At 28.2% G+C, this 26,514-nt stretch overlaps 7 protein-coding genes across 21 annotated transcripts; 4 read left to right on the top strand and 3 right to left on the bottom strand.

The window, feature by feature from the left end:
* Positions 1–800: 800 nt before the first annotated feature.
* Ssrp (structure specific recognition protein) lies at positions 801–3,703 on the top strand. Its single transcript, XM_074237838.1, is given in 6 exon segments — positions 801–1,057; positions 1,141–1,336; positions 1,339–2,879; positions 2,947–3,087; positions 3,090–3,266; positions 3,341–3,703. Coding segments are annotated over 6 exon segments (2,202 nt in total). The 5' UTR covers positions 801–1,003; the 3' UTR covers positions 3,434–3,703.
* LOC141524160 (TP53-regulated inhibitor of apoptosis 1) lies at positions 3,322–5,416 on the bottom strand. 3 transcript variants are annotated; one of them, XM_074237849.1, is made up of 3 exons: positions 5,297–5,416; positions 3,742–3,895; positions 3,322–3,641 (listed from the first exon to the last, which is right to left on the bottom strand). In XM_074237849.1, exons 2-3 carry the CDS (start codon positions 3,874–3,876, stop codon positions 3,555–3,557), a joined length of 222 nt encoding a protein of 73 aa, XP_074093950.1. In that variant the 5' UTR covers positions 3,877–3,895; positions 5,297–5,416; the 3' UTR covers positions 3,322–3,554. The 3 variants fall into 3 exon arrangements, with proteins under 3 accessions (XP_074093950.1, XP_074093949.1, XP_074093948.1); XM_074237848.1 differs by lacking the exon at positions 5,297–5,416 and adding an exon at positions 4,709–4,932; XM_074237847.1 differs by lacking the exons at positions 3,742–3,895; positions 5,297–5,416 and adding exons at positions 3,924–4,090; positions 4,709–4,923.
* An 84-nt stretch (positions 5,417–5,500) lies between these two features.
* LOC141524155 (uncharacterized) lies at positions 5,501–7,864 on the top strand. The gene is given in 5 exon segments (XM_074237840.1): positions 5,501–5,684; positions 5,797–5,893; positions 5,976–6,181; positions 6,254–6,382; positions 6,867–7,864. Coding segments are annotated over 5 exon segments (1,110 nt in total). The 5' UTR covers positions 5,501–5,639; the 3' UTR covers positions 7,500–7,864.
* Positions 7,865–8,100: 236 nt separating this feature from the next.
* On the bottom strand, positions 8,101–11,204 carry LOC141524158 (transmembrane protein 65). Of its 2 annotated transcripts, none has more exons than XM_074237843.1 (7): positions 11,067–11,204; positions 10,496–10,967; positions 9,788–9,913; positions 8,883–8,924; positions 8,754–8,821; positions 8,472–8,675; positions 8,101–8,383 (listed from the first exon to the last, which is right to left on the bottom strand). In XM_074237843.1, the coding sequence occupies exons 2-7, from the start codon at positions 10,860–10,862 to the stop codon at positions 8,285–8,287; spliced, it is 906 nt and encodes a 301-aa protein (XP_074093944.1). In that variant the 5' UTR covers positions 10,863–10,967; positions 11,067–11,204; the 3' UTR covers positions 8,101–8,284. The 2 variants fall into 2 exon arrangements, with proteins under 2 accessions (XP_074093944.1, XP_074093945.1); XM_074237844.1 differs by lacking the exon at positions 9,788–9,913 and adding an exon at positions 9,548–9,568.
* Positions 11,205–11,275: 71 nt separating this feature from the next.
* On the top strand, positions 11,276–14,366 carry Arfrp1 (ADP-ribosylation factor related protein 1). 2 transcript variants are annotated; one of them, XM_074237846.1, is made up of 5 exons: positions 11,276–11,506; positions 11,603–11,773; positions 12,356–12,437; positions 12,558–12,729; positions 13,310–13,451. In XM_074237846.1, the coding sequence occupies exons 1-5, from the start codon at positions 11,414–11,416 to the stop codon at positions 13,344–13,346; spliced, it is 555 nt and encodes a 184-aa protein (XP_074093947.1). In that variant the 5' UTR covers positions 11,276–11,413; the 3' UTR covers positions 13,347–13,451. The 2 variants fall into 2 exon arrangements, with proteins under 2 accessions (XP_074093947.1, XP_074093946.1); XM_074237845.1 differs by lacking the exon at positions 13,310–13,451 and adding an exon at positions 14,118–14,366 and having other exon boundaries at positions 11,285–11,506.
* Positions 14,367–14,675: 309 nt separating this feature from the next.
* Ap-1gamma (adaptor protein complex 1, gamma subunit) lies at positions 14,676–22,796 on the top strand. 11 transcript variants are annotated; one of them, XM_074237831.1, is made up of 12 exons: positions 15,062–15,380; positions 15,474–15,579; positions 15,918–16,031; positions 16,256–16,317; positions 16,603–16,795; positions 16,893–17,039; positions 17,127–17,442; positions 18,796–19,659; positions 20,828–20,955; positions 21,063–21,741; positions 21,822–21,914; positions 21,978–22,796. In XM_074237831.1, exons 3-12 carry the CDS (start codon positions 16,012–16,014, stop codon positions 22,077–22,079), a joined length of 2,604 nt encoding a protein of 867 aa, XP_074093932.1. In that variant the 5' UTR covers positions 15,062–15,380; positions 15,474–15,579; positions 15,918–16,011; the 3' UTR covers positions 22,080–22,796. The 11 variants fall into 11 exon arrangements, with proteins under 11 accessions (XP_074093936.1, XP_074093929.1, XP_074093930.1 ...); XM_074237834.1 differs by having other exon boundaries at positions 15,061–15,579; positions 15,989–16,031; positions 16,612–16,795; XM_074237832.1 differs by having other exon boundaries at positions 15,061–15,579; positions 15,989–16,031.
* On the bottom strand, positions 22,780–25,990 carry Csn5 (COP9 signalosome subunit 5). The gene is made up of 2 exons (XM_074237841.1): positions 25,747–25,990; positions 22,780–23,788 (listed from the first exon to the last, which is right to left on the bottom strand). Exons 1-2 carry the CDS (start codon positions 25,899–25,901, stop codon positions 22,912–22,914), a joined length of 1,032 nt encoding a protein of 343 aa, XP_074093942.1. The 5' UTR covers positions 25,902–25,990; the 3' UTR covers positions 22,780–22,911.
* Between the last annotated feature and the right edge of the window lie 524 nt (positions 25,991–26,514).

The raw sequence follows: 26,514 nt of genomic DNA, 5'->3' as shown, positions 1-26,514 counted from the left end.
AACAGCCACTTGATAATTTTTTAATTTTATTTAACAAATAAATCTTTTCTGAGAAACTATTTTTAAAAAATTGCATTTATAACTTTTTAAAATTTCTAAATGTCAATTTTTTCTAATTTTTCTTGCCATAATTTATTTGTTAAAAAAATTACAAAATATCTGCTAAATTAATTTTCCTAATTTTATTGTTAAAAATATCATAAATTTAAATAATAAAATAATATAACCAAGCAAGTTCAAAAATCATGTTTATTTATATAAAAGTAAATATTTCAATTTTTACTTGACAATATTTAATCTTTAATCTTTTGAGTAATTTGAATTTTGAAATAAAGTGCGCTTGAAGATTTTTAGAAAAATTTACAGGTGCATTTTTTATGCTACAATTATTGTAATAATTGTATAATTTGTAAATTGAAAAAAAATCTTTTTCAACGTTAGCTACAATTATGTTCATTTAATTTAATGGTGACAAGAAATTGATTAAATTAGAAATTGTTAACACATTTTTTTAACTATTTTTTTATGATATTAAAACGTAATAAAAGAAATTGTTGTTATTTTCTTATAAATAATTATTTCAATTTAATATGCTTTAAATTACATGAATGAATTTTAGAAAAAAAATCGAAGTTGGACAATCAAAAGAAAAATGTGTATTTCAAATTTCGCGCTATTTTGTACAATTCTAAATTCACCTTTAAATTTAAATAGTGATGCTAGTGATGCTCTGTTGTTTTGTTAGAAACGGAGCTTTACAGACTTACAGAGCTTGGTTTATTACTATGGAGGGTAGAGGTACCTCTACTTCCATATTTATTACGAAAACGCGGGCTGCTCTTTAACAATTGCTCTTGCAACTAGCGTTACACCGGTTAATAATGTATTTTACATCTTAATTATAAACAAATAATTGCAAGTGAATTTGTAAAACTGATAAATAGTGAATATTCTTGAGATATTTATAAAGATAAAAAATTTGTTTTGATTATAAAGACCAAAAATGACTGAGTTTTTGGAATACCCTGATATTACTGCAGAGGTTAAGGGTGCAATGGTAAGTTTAATCATAGTAAACATATATTTTATTATCATAAGCAACTTTATACTTTGTATAAACAAGTTATTTTTAATTTTTAGACACCTGGCCGTCTGAAGTTGACTGACCAACATATAATATTTAAAAATCAAAAAACTGGAAAAGTCGAACAAATATCTGCAAATGATTTGGAGATGGTCAATTTTCAAAAGTTTGTTGGAACTTGGGGTCTACGTTTATTTTTAAAGAATGGACTTCTCCACAGGTTCCGTGGATTTAAAGAAAGTGAGCAGGAAAAATAGCAAAATTTTTCACCGCCAATTATAAAAAAGATATGCTGGAAAAAGAATTAAGTTTAAAAGGATGGAACTGGGGCACGGCTAAATTTAATGGATCCGTTTTAAGTTTTGATGTTGGTCATCACACAGCTTTTGAAATTCCACTTAGCGATGTATCACAATGTAATACTGGTAAAAATGAAGTGACTTTAGAATTTCATCAAAATGATGATGCTCCGGTGAGTCTTATGGAGATGAGATTTCACATTCCTGTTAGTGACAGCGCTGATCAAGATCCTGTTGATGGATTTCATCAACAAGTCATGGAGAAAGCTTCTGTTATTAGCGTCAGTGGTGATGCTATTGCCATTTTCAGAGAAATTCAATGTCTTACACCACGTGGTCGTTATGACATTAAAATATTTCAAACATTCTTTCAATTACACGGTAAAACTTTTGACTACAAAATTCCTATGTCAACGGTACTTAGGCTGTTTTTATTGCCTCACAAAGACAGTCGACAAATGTTCTTTGTTGTGAGTTTGGATCCACCAATTAAACAAGGTCAGACTCGTTATCACTATCTTGTTTTATTGTTCAATCAAGAGGAAGAAACGTCGATTGAATTGCCATTCACTGATAAAGAGCTGACAGAGAAGTATGAAGATAAATTAACGAAAGAACTGTCAGGACCAACTTATGAAGTTCTAGGAAAAGTTATGAAAGTAATTATCAATCGTAAATTAACCGGACCTGGTGGATTCTTAGGGCACTCTGGCACACCAGCTATTGGATGTTCATTTAAAGCTGCTGCTGGTTATTTGTATCCACTTGAACGTGGTTTTATATATGTCCACAAACCACCAATTCATATACGTTTTGACGAAATAGCCTCTGTTAATTTTGCACGTGGTGGCGGTTCAACACGTTCATTTGATTTTGAAATAGAACTTACAAGTGGTGTTGTTCATACATTCAGTAGTATTGAAAAAGAAGAGTATGGTAAATTATTTGATTTCATATCATCTAAGAAATTACGTGTTAAGAACCGTGGTAAAGGAGATAAAATGAATTACGACAATGATTTCGGTGGCAGTGACCAAGAAGATGAACCTGATGCTTACCTTGCACGAGTTAAAGCTGAAGCTAAAGAACGTGATGATGATAATAATCAGGATGACTCTGAAGATGAATCCACAGATGAAGATTTTAATCCAGCTCAAGAAGAAAGTGATGTTGCTGAAGAGTATGACAGTAATCCTGGTACCTCTGACAGTGATGATGATTCAGATGCTGGTTCTGATGGTAGCGGTAAAAAAGAAAAGAAGAAAGATAAAGAAAAAAAGAAATCTAAATCGGCTAAAACAGTATCAGAAAAACCACGAAAACCACGTAAAAATAAAAAAGAAAAGGATAGTAGCAAACCTAAAAGGCCATCTTCGGCATTTATGCTATGGTTAAATGCTACTAGAGAACAAATTAAGAAAGACAACCCAGGTATTAGTGTTACTGAAGTATCTAGAAAGGCTGGAGAGATGTGGAAAGAGATGAAAGATAAATCGGTAATTCATTTTTATACATTTATTCAATTTATTATTATTTTTTTTACTACATAATTTTTTTTTTTAGGAATGGGAACAAAAAGCAGCTAAAGCTAAAAAAGAATGGACGGAAAAAATGAAAGATTATGAAGCCAATATGGAAAAAACGGCTCCAGAGAAAAGTGAAAAGAAGAAAGAATCTAAAAAAGAAAAGAAAGAAAGCAAAAAGATAGTTCTCCAACGAAAGTATCTGGTTCATTTAAAAGTAAAGAGTACATCAGTGATGATGAAAGCAGTGATGACAACTCAAAAAATAAAAAATCATCGAAAAGTGATGATGATGATGATGACAATGATGATGTTAGTGATGATGAGAAGCCTAAAAAAGGAGAGAAACGTCCTGCTTCTGTAAGATTATTCATTTAATTTCTTTTAATTACGCTTATTTGAGGTTTTAATTGAATTATTTTTTTTTTTTTTAGGATGACAAGAAAAAAACTAAGAAAGGAAAGAAAGAGACTCCATCAGCATCAAGTGATGGTGAACCTGAGAGTGATGCATCAAAAAGCGATTAAATAATTTGTGTACCGATTCATTGAATTTAATTAATTTTTTTACAATATTTAATGAACAATTAATATAACACTGTGGAATACTTTTCTTAGTAATTAGCATTAACTTCATTTTTGTTTTTCATCAGCCGGGCGGTACTTTTTCGTTGTCTGTCCCCAAATGGTTCACTTCAATGTCTTTTATTTCAATTTTATTATCTTTTATAGCCTTCTGTAAAAAAAAAATAAGTATTAATAAAAATATTTTACTAATTGTTCGTTATTTAAATAGAAGTGAATTTATCTTTATTTAAAAAAAAAAAAAAAGTTGCCTGAACGCATTCTTTGTAAGTTTGTAGCAAAGAACTGCAACTCGAATCGTCCATATCTCCCTTTAAAAATTTCTCGGAGAACCAAGTGTTGAAGCACTCATCATATTGTTTTTTCAACTGACTGCACGACTCCATAATAATGATCAATAAAAATCTACAAATAATAAAAATTCAAATAATACCTTGAGACATGATTGATAAATTTTGAAGAGTGGAGCACACATAGAGTCATTCATGTCGCCTTTCAGAAATTTATCAGAAAACCATGTTTGAAAACAAACATCATATTGTTGTTTTAATTCGTTACAAGATTCACCGATACTATTCATTTAAATTGTCCAATTTGTTCCTGAAAGTAGACATTAAGACTTCTATTTTATTTACATTTTCAATAAACATAAGATTTTAAAAAAATAATCAAATATTCTGATTAATTACGCTATTATTCGGAACATTTTCTATTTTATTTGTTATTTTGTTTTTGACATGCTTTAAAAAATATATTATTTAGTTTTTTAGTTATGATTTGTAGATTAAGAAAAATAAATTCATCTGCATTAGCGATCGATTAATTTTTTTCTTAATTCTACTTTATTTTATTTTATTTAATCCATCAATCAATAATTAGTAAATCAGTAAATTTTTATGACATTAAATTTAGCTGTTACTTCACAATTGTTTTAATTTTCTTTAACAAATAAATTATAGCCAAAAAAATTACTAAAAAAATAAACTTGTAGAAATTTTAATAAATTAAAAATGCAGTTTTTAAAAATCATTTTTAGAATAAATTTTTTTGTTAAAGAAAATTAAAAAATTGTCAAGTGACAGCTAACTTTAATGGATTATATTAAATGATTCATTACTTTTGATATTTAATTTAGATGCAAATGGTAGAATGTTTCATATTTTTTTTTTTAATTCAAATTTATAAACAGGTATATTAACGTGGAGTAATTTTTAATACCTTAATTTTGTTGATAAAACAGCCAATAACGTTCAAATATTTTCAGAGTTACATAGAATAATTACACTAGTTATTATTTGAAAGAAATTTACAGAAAATTTTTAGATTTTAAATTATAAATCGCCTAATCTTCTTTTTACAAGTCTACAGCGTGATCAAACATGTTACTTTTGATATACCTATAATATATAATACATAACCTACAGAGAATAAAGATTTGTAGGAAGAATAGAGAAGGATATATATCATGTCATATAGCGCAACTAGAGTGAAAGCGATCGAATCAGGTATATATGTGTATATGCAACGTGTCTAGCCTAACTATCGATTCAATAAAAATGCAGATCTTTTAAATAAAATGACATTGAAGTTATTAAAGATTTTTTAGAATTTTATAGCAATTAAATTATTAAAAAGTTTCACATGTGAAAATTAATAAAAATTACAAGTGAAAATTTTTAGAAGCATTTTTTATTGTAATTAATTTGTTAATAAAATTTTTAAATCGACAACTGACCGCAAACTTCAGTATCATTAAATGAAAAACTTTTAAACAGAATGTTCACTTATGATAATGCATTTACATACATATGATCCTGTCTGGATTCGTTGACAATATACTTTTATACTTTTAGTAGCAATAAATTTCTACAAAAAGTCCATCATATTTTGATTTCTTGATTCTTCAGAACTCACACTGAGCACTGCGTTTGTTTATAATATAATTACAAAATTTACCGTCTGTTGATAATTCAAATAGAACTCTTTTTTTTTCTATTTTTTATTTTACTTTTAAGGTCATGCTAACTACGTATTTTTGTTACTGGTAAAGTATTTGAGATACAATTAAAAAATTATCGTTTGTTTATTTATAAAAGGAACTAATTAGATTATTTGGTAAGTATTTAAAGTACAATTTAAAGAATATAATATGTCAAACACATCAAGAGGGAAAAGGTTGTCTAGAAAGCTTAAGGTCAGTAGCGAAAAATCACATAATTGTATAACCTAACATATAAATATACCTAAATGTTTCTGTTTTTAAATAAACTTATATTTAATTCTAATAGTTTACTTATTATTTACAGACAATGGGAGATCATAATCTATTCCTTAACCGTATTACCAAGTCTCTTTATTACTCAAAACTACCGATGACTGATCGTTTAAGTCTACCAGTTACAGGTAAGAATTAATCACGGATTTTTTTAATTTTGAGAATTTTTCATGATGTAAAAAAAAACTATTAAATTTTACGTTGGTATAGAATTTGCCGCGGAATTGTTTTCTGAAGTAAAGAGTGGATGCAGTCTCGAGCGTCTTGACGTTGAAGAAGCTAGCAGAATCTCTCGAAATGCTTGTATCTCACCCTGTTCATTTGTATTAGCTTTACTTTATTTGGAGCGTTTAAAAGACTGTAATCCTGAGTATTTGTACAAAGCTGCACCTGCCGAACTCTTTCTTGTTTCTTTGGTAAAAATAATTATTTTACTTGATAGAAATTATTGTTCATCAGTTAATAATAATAATGATAACTTTTTGCAGATGGTGGCAAGTAAATTTTTGAATGATGACGGTGAAGATGATGAAGTTTTTAATGTAGAATGGGCTAGATCAGGTGACTTAACACTTGCGCAAATGAATCGTTTAGAAATGGAATTTCTTGATGCAATTGTAAGTTTTTAAAAACAAACTAAGAAAAATTTAAGATTATTGTTCAAAATTTTCTTAGTAGTGAAATAATATTTTTGTTAGCTTTTCCAATTGTTGAATTGATTAGCAGCAATTGAAATTTGTAATCTAATTTTTCTACACTTTCACAAATTCTTTAAATTGGTCAAACACCAATTATTAATCAAGATTTACATACACCGATATATTTTTTTTTTTTTTTCTTTCAATTACTTCAACTGAGATGGTCAATTTAAATTATACATATGATTTATACTTATGTAATAACATTCATAAAACGTTCATAATTTTACAATAGTATTAATTGTTAACAGTCAATTTGATGAGTTTGAAGATGTGAAATATTGATTTCACACAACCTTTTCTAATATTAATATAGTAACTCAGAAACCTATCAGACGAACGATCGGAAAAGCTAAACAGGCAAAAATAATTGATAATTTTATAGATAATTATAAATTTATAGAATTGGTCAATTTATGTCAACGACAAAGAATTTTGGAATCGATTACGTAAGCTAGAAGAACTGATGGCTTATAAAGAGGCCAAAAAACGTGGTTGGTTTTCATACACTGAAATAACATATCTAATGGATACGATACGAATTACTGCGATAATAAATGCAATTTTCAATATATCGACTGTTTGTATAGCAACATACGCCATCGGACTAATAACTCTCTTTGGTTCTGCACTGATAACCAGTCATATCCCAGGAACTTATTTAGCACTTCAACAGTCCAGTAAACCTGCTACTTTAAATGAATCAGAACTCATTGTATCAGAAACAGAACTAATTGAAGAAACAGAGCTACCTGATGATTTTTTTGAAATGCAATGTTTCGTGTAAAATTGCATTGTTAAAACTCCTATTTCTACAAGCCCTGATAAAATAGGATGGGTGTCTACTATTATTAATTGGTTCTCAAAATATGATGTTTCAAAATCACAACTTAAATTTGAAAATGATAAACTAAAAAACCCAGGAGCATTTATTACGAACAGTCAATCTCTATTACGTGATCATATTTTATGGGAAAATATTATTGTTGAAATAAATTGGAAAGATACTTTAAGGATTTATTTTGAGTATCCATAATAAAAATGGATATTATATTATCTTGGTTACGTAATGACAATATGCTTCGATTGTCACCAGTAATACTTAACCGATTTTTACTTATTAATAAGATTACTAATATTATAATTTTAATATCAAATTCTGATCGACTGACAAACAGGAGTTACAGAAAAATTTGATATAACTGTTAAACGTATACTAATGTATTATAACTGGATATATTTTTCTTATTGGGATAAATAATAGTTAAGAATATTTAAATACTAAAAAAAAAGTAATAAGGGTGGATTACAGAAGAAACGTAAAAAAATATATGTATTTTTTCTACTATCCTTGGATTTTAATTCAGTAATTTTTAAAATAAATAATAATTATTATCATTATTATTGTTGTTATCATTGTTATTATTATTAATTTTCAGATATAATTTGGTCCTCATAATTAATAATTGTATAAGTTTTCGGTTTGACGTTCTATTGCACTAATTTTAAGCTATCACAAAAATTATTTATATTTAATAATTGAGTTTGATAAAAAAATTCAGAACGATCACTGCATCGACAAAGTGTTGACAAGACTTTAAATGTTTCGATTTCTAACGATACATTATTTACATTGGTTATTAATTTAAAAAAAAAAAAAAAAAAAAAAAAAAAAAGCATCGATGCAGACGTGATCCAATCAATAGACAATTTTCGAGTTAAAATTATATAGTAATGAAAAAAATATTTGTCATAAGTCATAATATGGCATCTATAAACAGTTTAAAAGTTTGTCTAATATGATAGTTTAATTAAATCACACTATTCCTTTTTCTTTTCTTCTTCTTTGGTTTCAGTGTGAAGAAGAAATAGTGGAGTCATTCCAAGTATACATCCAATTGTTACACCAATTACACGACCCTGAAAAAGTGTAACTTGTTATTATTAAAATACTTTTAGGTAAATATATAAAAAATGAGTAGTAAAAAAATACAAATGAATTACAAACCATATTCGCAGCCCTTCTGGAGCGGGGTAAATCCAATTGAACAGGTGTGAGTTTAGGAGGCTTAAATCCTATTTTCTGAGCTAGCCTTTCAACATACGTAGCTGATCCTATTCCTAATATATCTGAAATTGTATTGCCAAGTGCAGCTGCTGCCATTGTTGATATTGAAATGATTGCGCCCAGATACGCTTCAATATGCTCGCCCTATGAAGTAACGATAAAATGATTTTATTTATTTTATATTTTGATTTATTTTTTATAAATAGATAAAAAAATACTTACCGCAATTATCATGAAAAAATTATCGAGAAAACCAAATCCAATAAAAGGAATAGCATTTGCGATTGATACTGAAATGAAATAATATGTTTATTAAATAAGTTTATTAATTAAAGTATAATTTAATTTTACCTCGCATTAAATCACGACGTGTCGGTTGTGGGACTGTTTCCGCTACAAGAGATTAACTTTAATGAGATTAAATAATTAAATAAGTTTTTTATTAATAAATATAGTCATATAACTTTGTAATTTCGATTTGCATAAAATTTACTATAAAAATTGAATTATCAAATATTAAAATTATTTAATAGTCAACGAAAAGACAAGAATATTGATTTAAATAAATCGAAATTACAAATAATAGATGAAATATTCAACTAAATAATTAGTGCAGAATAAAATAAAAAATATAAAAGCCATACTCAGTGTTTAAAATGTCAAGTTGATATTTTAGACGAACTTACAGAATAGATTGTCCGTGTGAAAGATAAAGCAGAAAGGAGATAGCCTGTGTCAGTAAGATTTATATTTTTTTGTACAGGTATGTTAGACATTTGGATGCGCAAGTGCCCAATAGAGCTTTGGGTGGAAGGCAGAGACAATAGACGTAAATAAACTAAATTAATAATTGACAAGCTGAGGTGATATGACTATACATATACAGTAGCTGTCATGTGTTATATCTATCGCTCAATGATCAATAAAAAATAAATAAAACAACATAAATTAAAATAATAAATGTTGCACATTAATTATTTTGTATTACAATGATACATTTTCGCATGCGAGCTTACGCTGTTCGCTGCATGGATCCACTTAAAGCACAATTATTATTTGTTAGTATCAAGAATTAATAATCATTCTACATATTCTGTTAATCAATTATTAAGCATTACATATATTATTTGTTTGAAAAATGAATAAATAAATTAGTCCGCCACCCTCGCTGCCTCCACTTTAAGCTGAAAGGGACATTATACATGTGTACTTTCAAATACACACATGTTTTTAATTTATCGGGACATTCTTCGTACCATACTTCCTCAATAGCCAATCATCAGGTACAGCACAATAACTTCCAGTTGGATCGACTTCACCCAGACTTGGCACACCAGTTGGCCGCCCAAATTTACTTCTCCATCGAAATGCAGCCAATTGACCTGTAGGATCACTATTGTAAAAGGTATTCTCTATATTTGATTATCATCACTATTGTTGACACTGTTGAGTCATCAATAATTACTAACTGTATAAAGTAGTGACATCAAATTCCAATAATAAGTATTGTCGCTATTATTATTATTTTTATTATTTAAAAAATCAGAATCATTAATTATTTGATATATTGGAAAAATATTAAAGGCTTTAATTACAAGTATCTTTCCTAGTAATATACATACATCAATTAATTCGTTAAGTACTCAAATAGGTAATTAAATTTTATAAACGTTACTGAATGTAAAAGTTTAAAAAATTTGATAATAATATATTTATTTAATTATAAATAAAATCTTTAATTTATTTAAAAGTTCATAAATTTAATTACCTATAAAAATAATGCTCCAATAAAATTGATTATATTTCACTACGTACATAGGATTGCGAGATATTTGCAATTAAAGCTTCAAAAATCTAAAAAAAAAAATAGCAATAAATTTGAATAGAATAAATTTTTCAGTATTGAAATTGACAATTAATTTCACAAATGTATTCTATTTTTATAGATAAATAATAACTCTTACCTTCATACTCAGCTCTAACTGAATTTGATTGGCATTCTTTGAGAGCTGCTATTAAAACTTCTCTCTCCTCGGATGTAAGTCGTACAGCTAAATCTTTAGCTTGTTGTTTTGAAAGAGCTCCAGGAACTCCGGACATTATCGCTGTTGTTCCGTAAGATAATCTTTGATGATAGTTGAAAAATGATGCTGATAACTTGCAGCTCTCCGGTGATAATTTTTGTGATATATTTTTAACATACAGCCTCCTAGTAGTATTGTCAAGTTTAATAACGAGTCCAGGTGTTTGACAACATTTTAATTTGTTTCCCAGTTTTAAAATACTAGTATTAAAACTTGTTTGACTAAGTACTGACAATGATGTACACATTTTTATTTAAAATAATGAAAACTATTTTTATTGTTCAATAAAACTAGAATAATAATTTATTTCAAGGTCATGGTTATCGTCACTATTCTGTAGAAATATGAGTTGCTGTCAAAAAATAATAAAAATAAATTAAATATTCTGACAGTATTTTTATATCATTAATTTTTATTATTATTTAATTAATATTATTATTGAAATACACACCTGTGATGACAATGACCGCACTAATGCTGATTAGTGCTGACCAAGTACTGAAGAAATCGGAATAATCGGAATCTCAAACACCTCAAACTGATAGAACTAGAAAACATATCGATGACTCGATATATCTACCATATGACGTCATATATTTGCGACGGCGACTTTCTGTTGAATACGAGTAATCGATAGTCGAAACATGAATTATTGTTTGTTGTTGTTCTAAATGTAAATCACATTGTAGAATTATCCAAACAGTGTTACGTGTGTATAATTTAAAAAAAAGAGAGAAATAAAAATTAAAATGATCAGATGACGTATAAGTTATTCGAATAATATAATTAAATTAAAAGATGTACACATTATTAAATGGCTTGTATAAATATCTTGTACAAAAAGATGAATATTTTATTTTAATTTTGGGGCTTGATAATGCTGGAAAAACAGTAAGTTTATTTAACAATCAGGTTATGTTCATTATGTTACTGTCAGTTCTATTATTGAAAATCAATTATTAATATATTGTCTGTTGTTTGTTTAAGACTTACCTAGAAGCGGCAAAAACAAAATTTACAAAAAATTACAAGGGAATGAATCCTAATAAAATAACAACAACGGTAGGACTCAATATTGGAAAAATAGATATAGACGGAGTAAGACTTAATTTTTGGGATCTTGGTGGACAAGAAGAGTTACAATCATTATGGGATAAAGTATTATTTATTTTTTGATAAATTTAATTGTTATAATGATATGAGAATTAACTTAGCATATATTTAATAATTTAAAAAATTTTATAACAAATCAACTATGGCAAAAAAAAAAATTGACAACTAGAAATTAGAAAAATAAAAATGCAATTTTTAAAAATAATTATTTGAAACAAATCTTTTTGTTAAATAAAATTAAAAAATTGTCACGTGACAGCTAACTTGAATGTCATTATAATGATACAGAAAACTGTAGACATTAATTATTTCTTAAATTAAAATTTTTTAAATATCACAACACTGAAGTTGACAGATATTAAAAATTTTTTTGGAATTTTGTACCAATTAAATTATTAAAAAAAAAAATTTAATTAAAAAGTTTTACATGTGAAAATTAATAAAAATTACAAGTGAAAATTTTTAGAAGCATTTTTTATTGTAATTAATTTGTTAAAAATATTTTTAAAATTGACAGCTGACCGCTAACTTCAGTATTATAATATATCTCATGTCTACTGTTTTTATTTTCATTAACGATTAAGCTCATGGATTAAATTATTTATTTATATGCTTTCTTTTTATTAGTATTATGCAGAATCACATGCAGTAATTTATATTGTGGACTCTTCGGATAGAGAGCGCATTCCTGACTCCAAAGAAACTTTTGGTAACTTTTATTTATTACTTAAAATAAATTAACTGTGCTTGACTCATAAATATAATTTCATGTTTTATTTAGTCCCTAATTCGATAGATTCAGTTAGAGCTAATAGATAACTTTTTATAGATCGTGTGATATCTTCTGAACACTTAACAGGAGTGCCACTTCTAGTATTAGCAAACAAACAAGATATACTTGATTCAATGGGAATACGTGAAGTAAAACCAATATTTAATAAAAATGCTCATCTAATCGGCCGGCGAGACTGTATGGTTATGCCAGTATCAGCACTAAAAGGGTAAGTAAAATAAAAATTTTCGCTCTATGATGAGTTAGCTGGTTGTCGACTGAAAAATTTAATCTGATTTATTGATTGAACTTATAACTGGACAAGTTAAAAAGGATGATTTCAATTATTCATTAATTGACCATCTTTGTGAAACAACTTAATTTATTAAAATTATATGCTTTGATGATTTTGCAAATTTAAAAAGAAATGTAATTTTTTTAGAAGTGTCTATTCACACGTAAAGAATTCTGATAAATCGACGCAGCGTGAGTATAAGAGCCTTTACATTCACGTGGCGTGGATTTATCAGGACTTTTTACACATTTAAAAATTTATTGCAGCCAATTATTTATTTCAAACGACACTTTCGTATAGCTTAACCACCGGTCCCTACGATTGCAGCTTTATATTTTTCTCCTAGAAAAAGAAGATTCTAAAAAAAAATGCTCTTCTACGTAAAAGATTTTTTTGATTATCTATTTCGTAGCAGAGCGTTTTTTTCGAAATTTTCATTTATTTAAAAGAAAAACATAAAACTGCAATAGTTTTATAATCATGAGTGCATCAAGAATGGTACCGTTTCTTACAGTGAGTGCGACGCGAAAAAAGAGGGGATCGGCTGTTGAGAATTCAAAATTTTCAAACCTGAAGACAAAAAAATTTTTTTTCTGAAAATAATTTGTTAAACTTATTCTAAGTCTAAAAAGCCAAAAATATATTTATTTCAAAGAAAATATGTCTCAAATTTTTTACTTTTGAGCCTTACGTTTTTTTCCATATCTCTAAAACTACAAATTAAAAATCCATATTGTTGTATTTATTTGGGACTAAAAATGATTAAGAAATATTCTTAAACGTGTGTTTATTTTAAATTTTATGACTTTTTATTTCTAAAAATTGACAAATTTTTCCGCGGAAGTAAACTAGAAGGTGAATAATTATTTTATCACTTATTAATGGAAAAAAACACTTAAACTATAGAGTAGCTTTAAAAATAATAACTACTCGATTGAATTTGTAAAGTTTCCATGCTTCAATATTTTATAACAAACCATACATTTGTTATTATATGTTCTTAAGGATTTAAGCAAAATTTTTCTTTAGCAAAAAAATCTGTTTTTATTTTTAATTTTTCTAAAATTTATTTTGTACTTCTTTTTGTATTTTTAATTCTATCACTTAAAAATTGATATCATCGATTGTTTCAAACTAATCAGATTTTTCAAATCGACAATTCAAATATTTAATAAAAAACAAATAAATTCTTGTGTTAATTTGTACTAATAATTTTTCAAAGCATTTTACTACAGACAATAATTATATAACTAGCAAAAAATCAATAAATATAAATATTTATAAATAATTACAATTAATATATTTAACTAAATTTTTTCTAGTGATGGAGTTAACGAAGGAATCCATTGGCTTGTTGACTGTATAAAAAGAAACAGTGATGTTCGTCCGCCTCGTAATCACGACGACAACGATTTATCTTAAATCAAAGTTTTATATTTAAAATAAAATTTAGTTTCTTTTAACATTTGAAGTATATATATATTTTTTTTTAATTAATGCATAAAAATCATGGAAACATTAGGCATCTAAATGTATCAAACATATAATTTATATAAAAAATTATCAAATAATTGGTGTAATCTATTATTTATCTTTTTATAAATAGAATAATAGTCATTCAGGTGATCAGTAAACTCAAATAAAGGTATCGTAAGCTGACGATATCAATGCATAAAATGCGATAAGAGATAAGCAGCCCAGCACCTTAACATTTGAGTTTCTTAAATTGTACGTTACAGAGGAACTTATTTCAGTGAAAATTCTCAAGTTATTTAATAAGATTTTTTTTTAATTAATGTAAATAAGTATTTTTTTACAAAAGTAAATATTTTTTTTTTTTTTTTTTTTTTTTTTTTTTTTGAATTTTTTATACATTATTAAAGTAATTGCATATTATGTGGGCGTACTATGAGACTGAGGATTGGAGTGTTCTCCCACCGGAATTAAATAGAAGGTAAATTTTAACTAAATAATTGTTAAAAATTTTTAATTTGATAAGTACTATGCTAATGCAGTGTTGTTAATAATTTAGATATCATAAATAAATCAATCATTTAAAAAAATTACTAAAAAGTTTAAATTTTATTGAACTAGCTACTTATTTTATTGGAATTAGCAAAAAGAAAGTATTTCAATTTTCACCGCTCCCAATACCACCAACTGCTTAACTCAAACTAACTTTTAGTACAAGAAAAACGTTTATTACATGCCACGTATTTTTTAACCGTATATATTTAATATATTTATTATTTTTATGCTATTTATTAACTTATAATCCTTTAAAGTATCTTTAAGTATCAAGCTATTAATTACAATATTAAAGTTTACTTATAGAATCGAATAAGTAAATAAATAAACAAATAAGAATTAGAAAACAAGACAACGTAAATGATATCGGCCATCTTGGTAGAGTAAATAGTCAAGAAAATATAGGTAGACTGAAAAACAAGACTACCGATGTAGGTGTTTTCTCGTACATACTTATAATAATAATACTAAAAGTTGATAACGTGGATTATAATTATGGTTTTTAAAGTTATTAAAGAAATAATATCTGTCCCATCACACTGAATGTTGGGATCCAGGTAGGCCCTGGAATAAATTTCAATAAATTATCTTGACATACCATATATGAGCATAATTCTTTCTATATAACAATTGTCACTGTCATAAAAAAGTTTATTGAAGATTGGAGAATCACGGAACCAACCCATGGATGAGGTGGCACTTGTTAGCTTTCAGATAAATAATTATTTCCCATTTTATTGAAGGTTCGGTATTGAGGTGAACAATAAATATTTTGGCTTTTATAAATTATTTATATTTGTATCCTGAAGTATTTTCAGACTCTAAATAATTATTTAAAGTCCAGTTGATAATGACAATAAATTATCTGACATCTAACCCTGATAATAATGATCTTTATGTAACGTCTGTTGTATTTTTTTACAATGATATGATTCAATAAATATTTATTTGAATACAAATCGTTAATCTAGATAACTTGGTTGATATCTTGTCAAGTTTATCTTTCAACTTTAAATAATTATTTTAAATTGGAGTCTGTAACCTCTTGTGTGCTGTGAGTTTTTAACTTTGTGTATCATATATCATCTGTACAGGATTAAGCAAGTACAGGAACTGTTTGTCGAGTTTTATTAATTATATTTCAATTTGGTTTATACATTTCAAGATTTTTCTACAAGTTCTACAATCATGAATGCTTCAGAACATGGGTAATTCTTTTAAATGATATTAAAATACTGATCAATTAAGATAATTATTAATTAATCCATAAATAAAAGTTTTAAAAGTAATAATAATAATAATTAACTAACTCAAATAATAAATAAATAAATAAATATCCACTGCATTACATAGATTTATAAATTATTTAATTGTATTCATAAAAATAACTGTATGGTTTATGAGCATGTAATTAACATAGCTATAATTACAGATTTAATCCGGCATTTAATATGGCTTCCATAAAACAGGCGTTTAATGAAGCTGTTGAAAGAGGTAGGTGTTAATTTCATTACGTTGACTTGGTTTTGATTTTTATTATTACTCCTTCGATTTTTCCTCTTCCTGCTTGCATATAAACTACGATTAAACAAACCCCTTATACGTATAAATTATTATTTCATCCATAAATATTATTATAAATACAAAGTATTTGGACAGAGTTAGTATTTTGTATTTATAATTAAATTATTTTATCATATACCGCTTTATTTTGTTTAACGCATCACTATCCAAGCTAACTGACACAGCACTATGATAACGTACTTGTTAATTTGAAAGTATCAACAGTGAGAATGCCAGCACCAACGAGATTACGAGATTTAATCAGACAAATAAGGGCTGCTCGTACAGCTGCTGAAGAACGCACGGTGGTTAATAAGGAGTGTGCATACATAAGATCAACATTTCGTGAAGAAGACAGTGTTTGGAGATGTAGAAATATTGCAAAACTTCTTTACATCCATATGTTAGGGTAAGTTTACTATATTTACTTAAAGTTATATTTTTATTTTTATTTAAAATTCAAACTTGTTGAAAAATTAATTTAACTTATTTATTCTTTATTAAAGTTATCCTGCTCATTTTGGTCAACTAGAATGTCTCAAACTTATTGCCTCGACGAGATTTACCGATAAACGTATTGGTTACTTGGGTGCAATGTTGTTACTTGATGAAAGACAAGATGTCCACCTTCTTATTACCAATTGTCTAAAAAAGTAAATTTATCATTTAGTGGACAATTTACGATTTATTGCCATTAATTACCATATACTAAAAAAAAATAATTTATTTTATTTAATCAGCGATTTGAATAGCACAACGCAGTTTGTTATTGGTTTAGCTCTATGTACATTGGGCGCTATTGCATCACCTGGTATGGCACGAGATCTTGCCGCTGAAGTTGAACGATTAATGAAATCACCAAATGCATATATTAGAAAAAAAGCTGCACTATGCGCATTTAGAATAATTCGACGCGTTCCAGAGCTAATGGAGATGTTTTTACCAGCAACAAGAAGTTTATTGACGGAAAAAAATCATGGTGTTCTTATTACTGGAGTTACTCTTATCACAGAAATGTGTGAGAACAGCATTGATACGTTGAATCATTTTAAAAAGGTAAATTCATAAATTAATATTGTATTAATATTCATAAAATGGGTTATATTGTGGCAAAAATAGCTTAAATTTAGTTCCTGCACGTATTTGCGAATCTCATCGAATTTCATAATATATAAAAATCTGGTTTTTTTTATCTTGTTTAGGAATGCGGCCACCGCGAGGTAAAGAATATTTATCTGTTAAATGTGCTTTATTTAAATGCATGATTTTTAACTGTTTTTTCTTCATTAACATATTTATTCTTTAATATATATGTAGATTGGAAAATTTTTTTTTCGTATAAAAATAAAAATTTTATCCAATTTCGAGCTCCTAATATTACAGTAGAGTCTCTTTAACTTTGACTTAGAGGTGTCATGAGACCCTCCACTACTTTTAGTGGAAAATTGTGAAAGTACTATCGAGAGTCAAAATTAAAGAACGAAAAAATTGTAAACTTTATTGTAATTATAAGAACTAGGAAAAGTTGAATAAGTTTTTATTTGCTCGAAATGTATCTCTTTGTTATTTTTTTTATTGGGTAATATCTGGTCTCATAGAAATCTCATTGGATTCTAATCTAATTTAAAAAAATAACAATATGCTGACAAGGGAAGGGCTGCAATTCATTGGAAGGATTAACCCTGAACGACATAAATGCTATCTAGCAGGCTCTTAAAATTAATACAAAGAGCTCAAATTAGGACATAAACTCTATTTTTACATTAGAACGAGGTACTTCGTTCGAAAAATACAAACATCTTATGCCATCCAGAAGCATGGTTACCACTTAATTTAATGTATCTTTTATTTGTTTATTCTTGATTGCATTAACTCGGTGCCATTTTTTACATCTAATCGTGTGCATTCAGATGAATTGATTAACATAAAACATAAGTAACTACATATTGTAATGCCGATAAGCATTCATAAAGACCTTTCATAATCACTGCTTTATATGAAACGTTAATTTGGAAAAACACGACAATTAATTGGTCTCAGTAAATCGAATATCAAAGAAAAATACCTTTTTATCATAAAAACATGATTCAAGATATATTTTTGAAAATTTTCGATAATATAAGGCCTTAACTCTTCCTTTATTATTAATCAATACAAATGATTTCCGTATTAAATTTTATTACATTTAAATTGTAAAAAAGATTGTCTTGAATTTAACGATAAAATTAATTCAAGAGCTGATCATTAATTATTTCATATTTTATAAATGATGTTTTTCTGCAGGTATATGCATTATTTCTTGATGAAATTAAATTTTTATATCTTTCTCTTTATTTTTTCTCTGTCGCTTGATTAAAATGAAAATATAATATTTGTGACCATTTAAATTAATGGAATAAATTATTTCAGATTGTTCCGAATCTTGTGAGAATTCTCAAGAACCTGATCCTCGCGGGTTACTCGCCAGAGCATGATGTTTCCGGTGTGTCAGATCCTTTCCTTCAAGTTAAAATTCTTCGATTATTGCGAATCCTTGGTCATAATGATGTCGAAACTTCAGAAGCTATGAATGATATTTTAGCTCAAGTAGCTACTAATACAGAAACAAGTAAAAATGTCGGCAATACAATATTATATGAAACAGTGTTATCTATTATGGATATTAAATCAGAAAGTGGATTGAGAGTATTAGCAGTCAACATACTTGGAAGATTTCTACTTAACAATGACAAGAACATCCGTTATGTTGCTTTGAATACTCTTCTGAAAACAGTTTATGTTGATACAAGTGCAGTGCAAAGGCACCGGTCAACAATTCTTGAGTGTCTGAAAGATCCTGATGTATCAATAAGAAGGCGTGCTATGGAATTGAGTTTCGCTCTGGTGAACACAAGTAATATTAAAAATATGATGAAAGAACTTCTTCTGTTTCTTGAACGTGCTGATCCTGAATTTAAAGCTCAGTGTAGCAGTAATATTGTTATGTCTGCTGAGCGATATGCTCCAAATAAACGTTGGCATCTTGAAACATTGTTCAAAGTCCTTGTAGCTGCTGGTAATTATGTAAGAGATGACGTCGTCGCCTGCACAATTCAACTAATCTCAGAAACTCAAACGCAACAGGCTTATGCAGTAAATGCACTTTGGCATGCACTTGAGAAAGACACTTTTGATAAACAACCGTTGGCTCAAGTTGCTACATGGTGTATTGGTGAATATGGAGATCTTTTACTTTATGCACAGCCTCCCGAAGATGTTGAAGCTCCTGTTAATGTAATTATTTTTCTATATTAATTTATTATTTTAAATATTCATCTAATTACTTCAAGTTTCAATTTATTATTTTTTCTACTCTCCCACTATTACTTTTAGTTTAAACATAGAATGCCGACAACAAAATTTCTAAAAAGTTAAATATTGATCTATTAATTTTTCATAAATAAAAAATAAATTTTTAATAAGTAAAGATTAATTTTTAAGATTTGTCATCCACCAAATAAAAATCATGACAAAATATCGCGTTACTAATGCCAAAAGGGCGTATAAAAAATTTTTTTTCACTCCAACTAAGCTAAAAATGTTTATAACATTTAGATCTGTAAGAAAAGTGAATAGCTCTAAGACAAAAAAATTCTGAAGCCAGAAGAGCGTATCATTTTTTTTAATAATAATTAATTATTAGCCTTAAAAAAAAAAAAAAAAAAAAAAAAAAAAGTTATAACACTGGTAAAAATAATGACTCTTCTACTCATTTTATTTGAAGAGAATATGTATTTGATTAAAGAAGAAACTAAAATAACAATTTAATTAAGCACTACTCCGATGCCGTCTCCATTATCATTATCTTTTGCTTTTGAAAGTAAAAAATAATAAATATATATTGCTTGGAAATCTAAACTTTGAAAAAATACTTTAATCTGATATGATTTTCTAATTTGTACAATTTAACATATTTCATTACACTTTATCAGTGGAGACATGATTATTGGGTCAATAGAAATGAAAATTTTGTAATTGAATCAAATACATTTTTCTTCAAATAGAATGTTACTGTTATTTTGGTTTTTTTGAAATTCAAATCCATATTTTTTTTCAACTAAATTGAGTTAAATAATTAATTATGAAAAAAAAAAATAAAAAAAACGATACGCTCTATTGACTTAAATTTTTTTTTGTTTTAGAGCCAAAAGGGCGTATACAAAAAAAAAATGTTTATTCACTTTTCTTACAGATCTAAATACTATAAACATTTTTAAATTGGTTGGAGGAAAAAAAATTTTTTTTATACGCCCTTTTAGCATTAGTAACGCGATATGATTATTATAATGAAGTAGTATTATTAAAATATAATAATAAATAAGAACTAGTCAAAAATTGATGAATACTCTTACAACTGTTTTACCAATCAGGAGAAAAACTAAATTATATTTTATCAATTTAGTTAACTGAAGATGATGTCATTGATGTATACCAGAGGTTACTTTGGAGTCCACAAAATACAGTCATAACTAAGCAATATACACTTTTGTCATTAACAAAATTAAGTACGAGATTCCAATGTGGAAATGAGTGAGTAAAATTATTTAAATTAGCTTAATAAATACATTACGCCATTCCCTTGTCCTTTCGTCCATCCTAGATATTTCATTCGTGATTTTGGAAGTTAAATGTTTCAGTAGACCTCCTCGATTTTACAGAAAGATCCGTCAGATAATTGACACATTCGGCAGCAATCTTCATATCGAACTACAACAACGAGGTATTGAATTTTCACAACTTTTCCGGAAGTATGATCATCTGAGACCAGCATTACTGGAACGAATGCCACCTATGGAAACAGCTAAACCTCAAGCGAATGGGATTATCGGTATAGCTAATGGAGATCAAGATGTGGAAGAAGAGAAACCACCAACTGAACAAGTTTCAGCAAGCACTGATTCAAGTGCTCTCTTAGATCTTCTTGGATCATCAGATTTAGGCATGCCGTCTATTTCTTCTCCAACTACCACATCATTACCAGCAATCACTCCGGTTACCAACAACAATCTTTTGGATCTTCTCGGTGGTCTTGATCTTAACACTACACCTACTGCTCCTGCATCAGTAATCGGTCAAATTCAATCACCATCACAATCTTTTGGCCCTTCAACAAACTTTATGGTTGATGGACTTCTAAATTCGACTGCTCAAAATGACGCTCAAACCATGGTTATTTTTGATAGCAATGGCTTAAAGATCACATTCACAGTTGAGCGTCCTGATGATTTACCTGACCTACTTGTTATCAATATGACTGCTGTAAATTCAAATATCATACCACTCACAGACTTTGTATTTTCAGCAGCAGTTCCTAGAGTTTGTATATTTACCCTTTTAAATAATGTTTATCAATATTAATCTATATCAATAAATCTGAATTTTATTTTATTCAACAGGCATTCCAATTGCAAATGCTTTCACCGTCTGGTACAGTGATTGCACCTTCTGGACAAGTTACTCAAGTCCTTAAAGTATCAAGTCTAAATAATGTAAGTTATAAATATTTATTAGCTATTTTATTATATGTACTTAATATTCTATTTATTTTTTAGGGAGTTCTACGAATGCGCTTACGTATCTCTTATACCGGACCATCGGGTCCAGTATTAGAGCAAACAGAAGTAAATAATTTTCCGTTGATGGGAGTTCAGTGACAACATACAACTGATGACAAAATTGTATATACGCCTGCCTAAAAAAATAAATTTACAAAGTTTTACCACTATGATGTATGTTTAAATGAAATTCAGGTATTTCTGTACTTAAAATTGGACTTATTTTTTATTATCTTATTACTGACGAAATAGTCATTAATTGTATGAAAAACAACAAAAATTAAATTCATACCAGTGTTTAACTTTTATACTTTAATGGAAAAAAAGCGTCGCTATCGTATTGTCTTTTTTTTTTAAGACTTCGTAGATATTATTATTGCTATTATTTTTTAATATTTTATGAAAATTATCAGTATCAATGGTAGTTCCGTCCTTTATTTTGGCGTGAGGTGGACGTGGTAAATGCGTATTAAAACTAAAAAAAAAAATTGAATTTTTAAAAATTATTATTACGTTTTAAAGATCAGGTGGGTATGTATCTGAGTGGCCTTGCTTTTAAAGTCTGTGACACAGCCCTTCAGCTCTGTCAAATAATCTTCCTTTTTGGAAAGGTATGAGCTCTGCCTACATGTTCTTAATATTATCTTAATTTTATAAATAAAAATGCAAAATAATTAGAATATAAGTAAAATATAAATATAATAAATGATCATAAATTTCATTTATGAACAATTTCATGTTAACATTAATTAATGCTGTATATAATTTTTAGTGAATCAAGGTGTAAAAATAAAACGTATTTTTATTCCATTATAAGATATTTTATTTTTATTAAATTAGTTGAACGTTATACTTAGTATTTATGTAACATAAAAAAGTATTTTTTTTTTTTTTTTTTTTTATTTTAATTATATTTAAAAAAGAAAAAGGATCATTGTGACTCAATGGATTTTGTACTAACTTGGTTGAATAGTTTATCTTTAATTATTTGCGCCATTAAGCCATGAATAACTTCAATTGTCGTTTTGCAGCTATCTCTTGTAGCTTTAACAAGTTTATCTTCAGTACGACGATCATGAGAATCAGCACCGATCATAAGTCCACCGCGTCCTAGAGCAACTTCAGACTGTTCAAGCTTGTCGGATAAATCAAATATTTGCCCGGTTGTGTAGTCAGCATTTGTAAGTAAACTTGAGGAACTCAATGTATTCACCCAGTATTTATTCCAAAGTGAATCAAGTAAACGCCGATCGAGTGATGATTTGAAATAAGTAACTTCCAATGAATAATATTGCTTGCAGTGAACACCAAAATCTTCAATTTTGTTCAATGGAATTGTTTGATACTCTGACGGTTCTTCATTAGCTGGCTTGTAGCCTTTTGGATAAGTTCTAAATGCTCCTAAACAAACTTTGCCAGCAGATATCGTTCTCACTGGATCAATAACGATGGCAACAAAAGGTTCTTGGAAATTTTGGTTCAACATTTGTGTTGATACATCTATTCCTGATAACCAACAACCGTATCCCGGATGACTGTGGTACCATCCAATGGCATTCTCTTGTCGCCCAACAAGTTTTGCATTTTCAATGTAAGCAGTCATATATTCATAGGCTTGAGCTTGAGCATTGACACGTGTTTCAGTTCCTTCGACAGGCAGAGCAAAAGAGTCCATTACTATCATCGTATTTGCTGTTACTTTTCCTAGAAGAAGACCCATAACTTCGAGTGTTCCTCCTGATCGTGCATGCATTACCATTTTTAATAAAGCCAATGCTGATATCTTGATATCTTTGAAAAAATGCGGACTGTAAAAAAAATTAAAATTCATTTAATAATTGTTGGAATATGGGTCATTACTTTCTTGTCAGAGTTCAAAATTAATCCATGGTATCGAATACTATTTCGAGGAATGAATGTTTATATGGTGATAGATGTTGATATGATATAAGATATTTTTTATATGTTTATAGAAATAAGTATATAGTAATAAGTTAGTTATGTCTTATTATTATTTGTTATTAATTGCTCAGGGGGGTTTTCCCCGGAGTCCGACTCTCCGAGGGCCCAGCCTGAGCGCCATCCATTACTGCTGCACCACTCCGCACAACAAGGCGGTTAGTGAGTGCAGCAGGCCAAATTCATTTGCCTAAGTAGACGCAGGGATCCCAAAATGACAGCCTTTTGCATCCGCACTGCTAGAGACACGGCTGCTGAACTGCAATCCGGTATCTTCGCAAGTGAAGACACAAAAGACTGTTTCATCCCTCCAAGGACGCCGACAACCAAAACGATGAGCTTGACACGGTAACCTGGGTAGAGTTTGCCAATTTCAAACAGGAGATCCTGATATATCTGGTATTTGTGCTCTTCTTTGGCCGAGATATTGTATTCGGCTGGGGCCGAAAACTCAATGACATAAATGTCACGAGTAGCCTTGTCGAAGAGCACAATATCAGGTTTGTTGTGGTCAATCCGCCGGGTTGTTGCGAATGGTATGTTCCAATAAATTTTGGAACTGTCATTCTCAACAACCTGCGGAATATCTCCTGGCAGATAAGGCAGCACTGGTGTCTCATCGATACCGTAGCTATATCTGAGATGATAATAGAGTACTCGCAGGGCAGCATTGTGACGCTGTATGTAGGCACCTCTTGCCAGCACAGGACATGCCGACAAAAGGTGCATCAGCGTCTCCGGATGTTGTTTACACGTCCGACAGGACGTGTCCGGAAGCTGCGCCTGGAGCACCTTGCTACGGTATTCGAGAGTGTTGATAACACCATCTTGGCAGGCAAATATAAACCCTTCGGTCTCGGACATCAGGCCAGCTGACTTCAAGAAAGAGAATGTCAGCTGGGTGGACAAGCCATGGTCACGGACGTGTTTGAAATACACGCTGTGCATGGACTTATTCCTAGGATCCACCTTTACAAGCATAAAATGTGGGTATATTCCATACATGCTTGTAAATTAAATATATATATATATATATATAATAATAATAATATGGTTATTATATTATAGTATATATATATATATATATAATATAAATAAAAATAATTTTATTATTATTATTATTATTATTATTATTATTATTATTATTATTGTTATTATTAAGTTCAGTTGAGTTTTAGTCAGTTGGTTACAAGAGCGCTCCTTGTAAAGATATTCCTTTCGAGTCATAATTTAATGAAGACATTTTAATAGAATAAATAAATTTCATTATTTATTTAAATAATACACCCAACTCGGCTTCGCCTCGGCCAACAATTACATGTGATCTGAGACATTTCTTACTTTACTTCCCTCGGTGTGTAATATACTATTGTAACAAAGAAATTAATGACACTGAAGTTAGCAGACGTTTGAAAATTTTTGATTTTTTTCATTAATTAAACTACAGCTAAAAAGATATTTCTATAAAATTACATTTATAGATTTTCAAGTTTTTTACAGGTGAAATTATTTTTTTTAATTATTTAATTGAAATTTTTTCAATAAAAAATTTCTAAAAATTTTGAAATGTCAGCTAACTTCACTTTCATACAAATTTGGCAAAAAAAAAAAATTAGAAAGAAAATTGACATGTAAAAATTAAAACAATTTTTAAATACATTTTTTTAACATGTTTTCAGAACAAGTTTGCTTGTTAAAAAAAAGAACTAAAAAATTTTCAAGTAACTAATAACTATGATGTCATAAAAAAAAAAAATTATTATTGTTGTTGTTTAAGTAAAAACACTAAAATAATTAAGTTACTTACTCCTTGTCCCAAGGTTTGGCAGTTAAAATGTCTTGTTGTTCTTGACGATCGTAACGATATATTTCGTCCATAGTACTGATCATTTCAACGTTATTTGACATTTCCCATGTTTTTTGAGCGATCGTTGACTGATCAGTCGCCGATGTACTGGCCATTTTTTGTTTTTTAACAATTAATTTGTTCAATAAAAATCGTGAACAGTGTTCAATGACTGAGGTAATTTAAGGTTATGTTTGATTGATATTATTTTTTTTATACCAAGGATTCAAGGAGAGAAAATTGACTATAGAGCGTAGAGTCCTCTACTGTAATATTTATGTGCAGCCAGTTTTCATCGGTGTTGATTGGCGGTTAATTTTGATTCTTAAAATCACTAATCTGTATTATTTTAATATAATATATATATACCCGTGTTAAATATATGACATTAAATTTAGCAGTCACTTGCTTATTCTTTAATTTTTTTTAACAAACAGATTTGTACCGAAAAATTATTTTTAAAAAATTGCATTATTTATTTTTGGAAATTTCTACACATTAACTTTTTTTTTTCTGTTTTTTTTGCCATAATTTGTTTGTCATAAAAATTTTTAAAATGATCTAATATCTGCTAGATTAATTTTCATGCTAAATATTTAATATGTTAAGTTATCGGGTAAAATTAATGACACTGAAGTTGTCAGACATTAAAAATTTTTTTGGAATTTTATAGCAATTAGATAATTAAAAAAAAATTTAATTAAAAAGTTTCACAGTGTCCGAATAGAC

This window comes from Cotesia typhae, unplaced genomic scaffold (assembly GCF_013202065.1).
Source record: "Cotesia typhae breed Kobodo isofemale line unplaced genomic scaffold, CoteBio_Ctyphae contig_22, whole genome shotgun sequence".
Lineage (NCBI taxonomy): Eukaryota > Metazoa > Arthropoda > Insecta > Hymenoptera > Braconidae > Cotesia > Cotesia typhae.
This window is presented reverse-complemented; position numbering and strand designations above follow the sequence as displayed.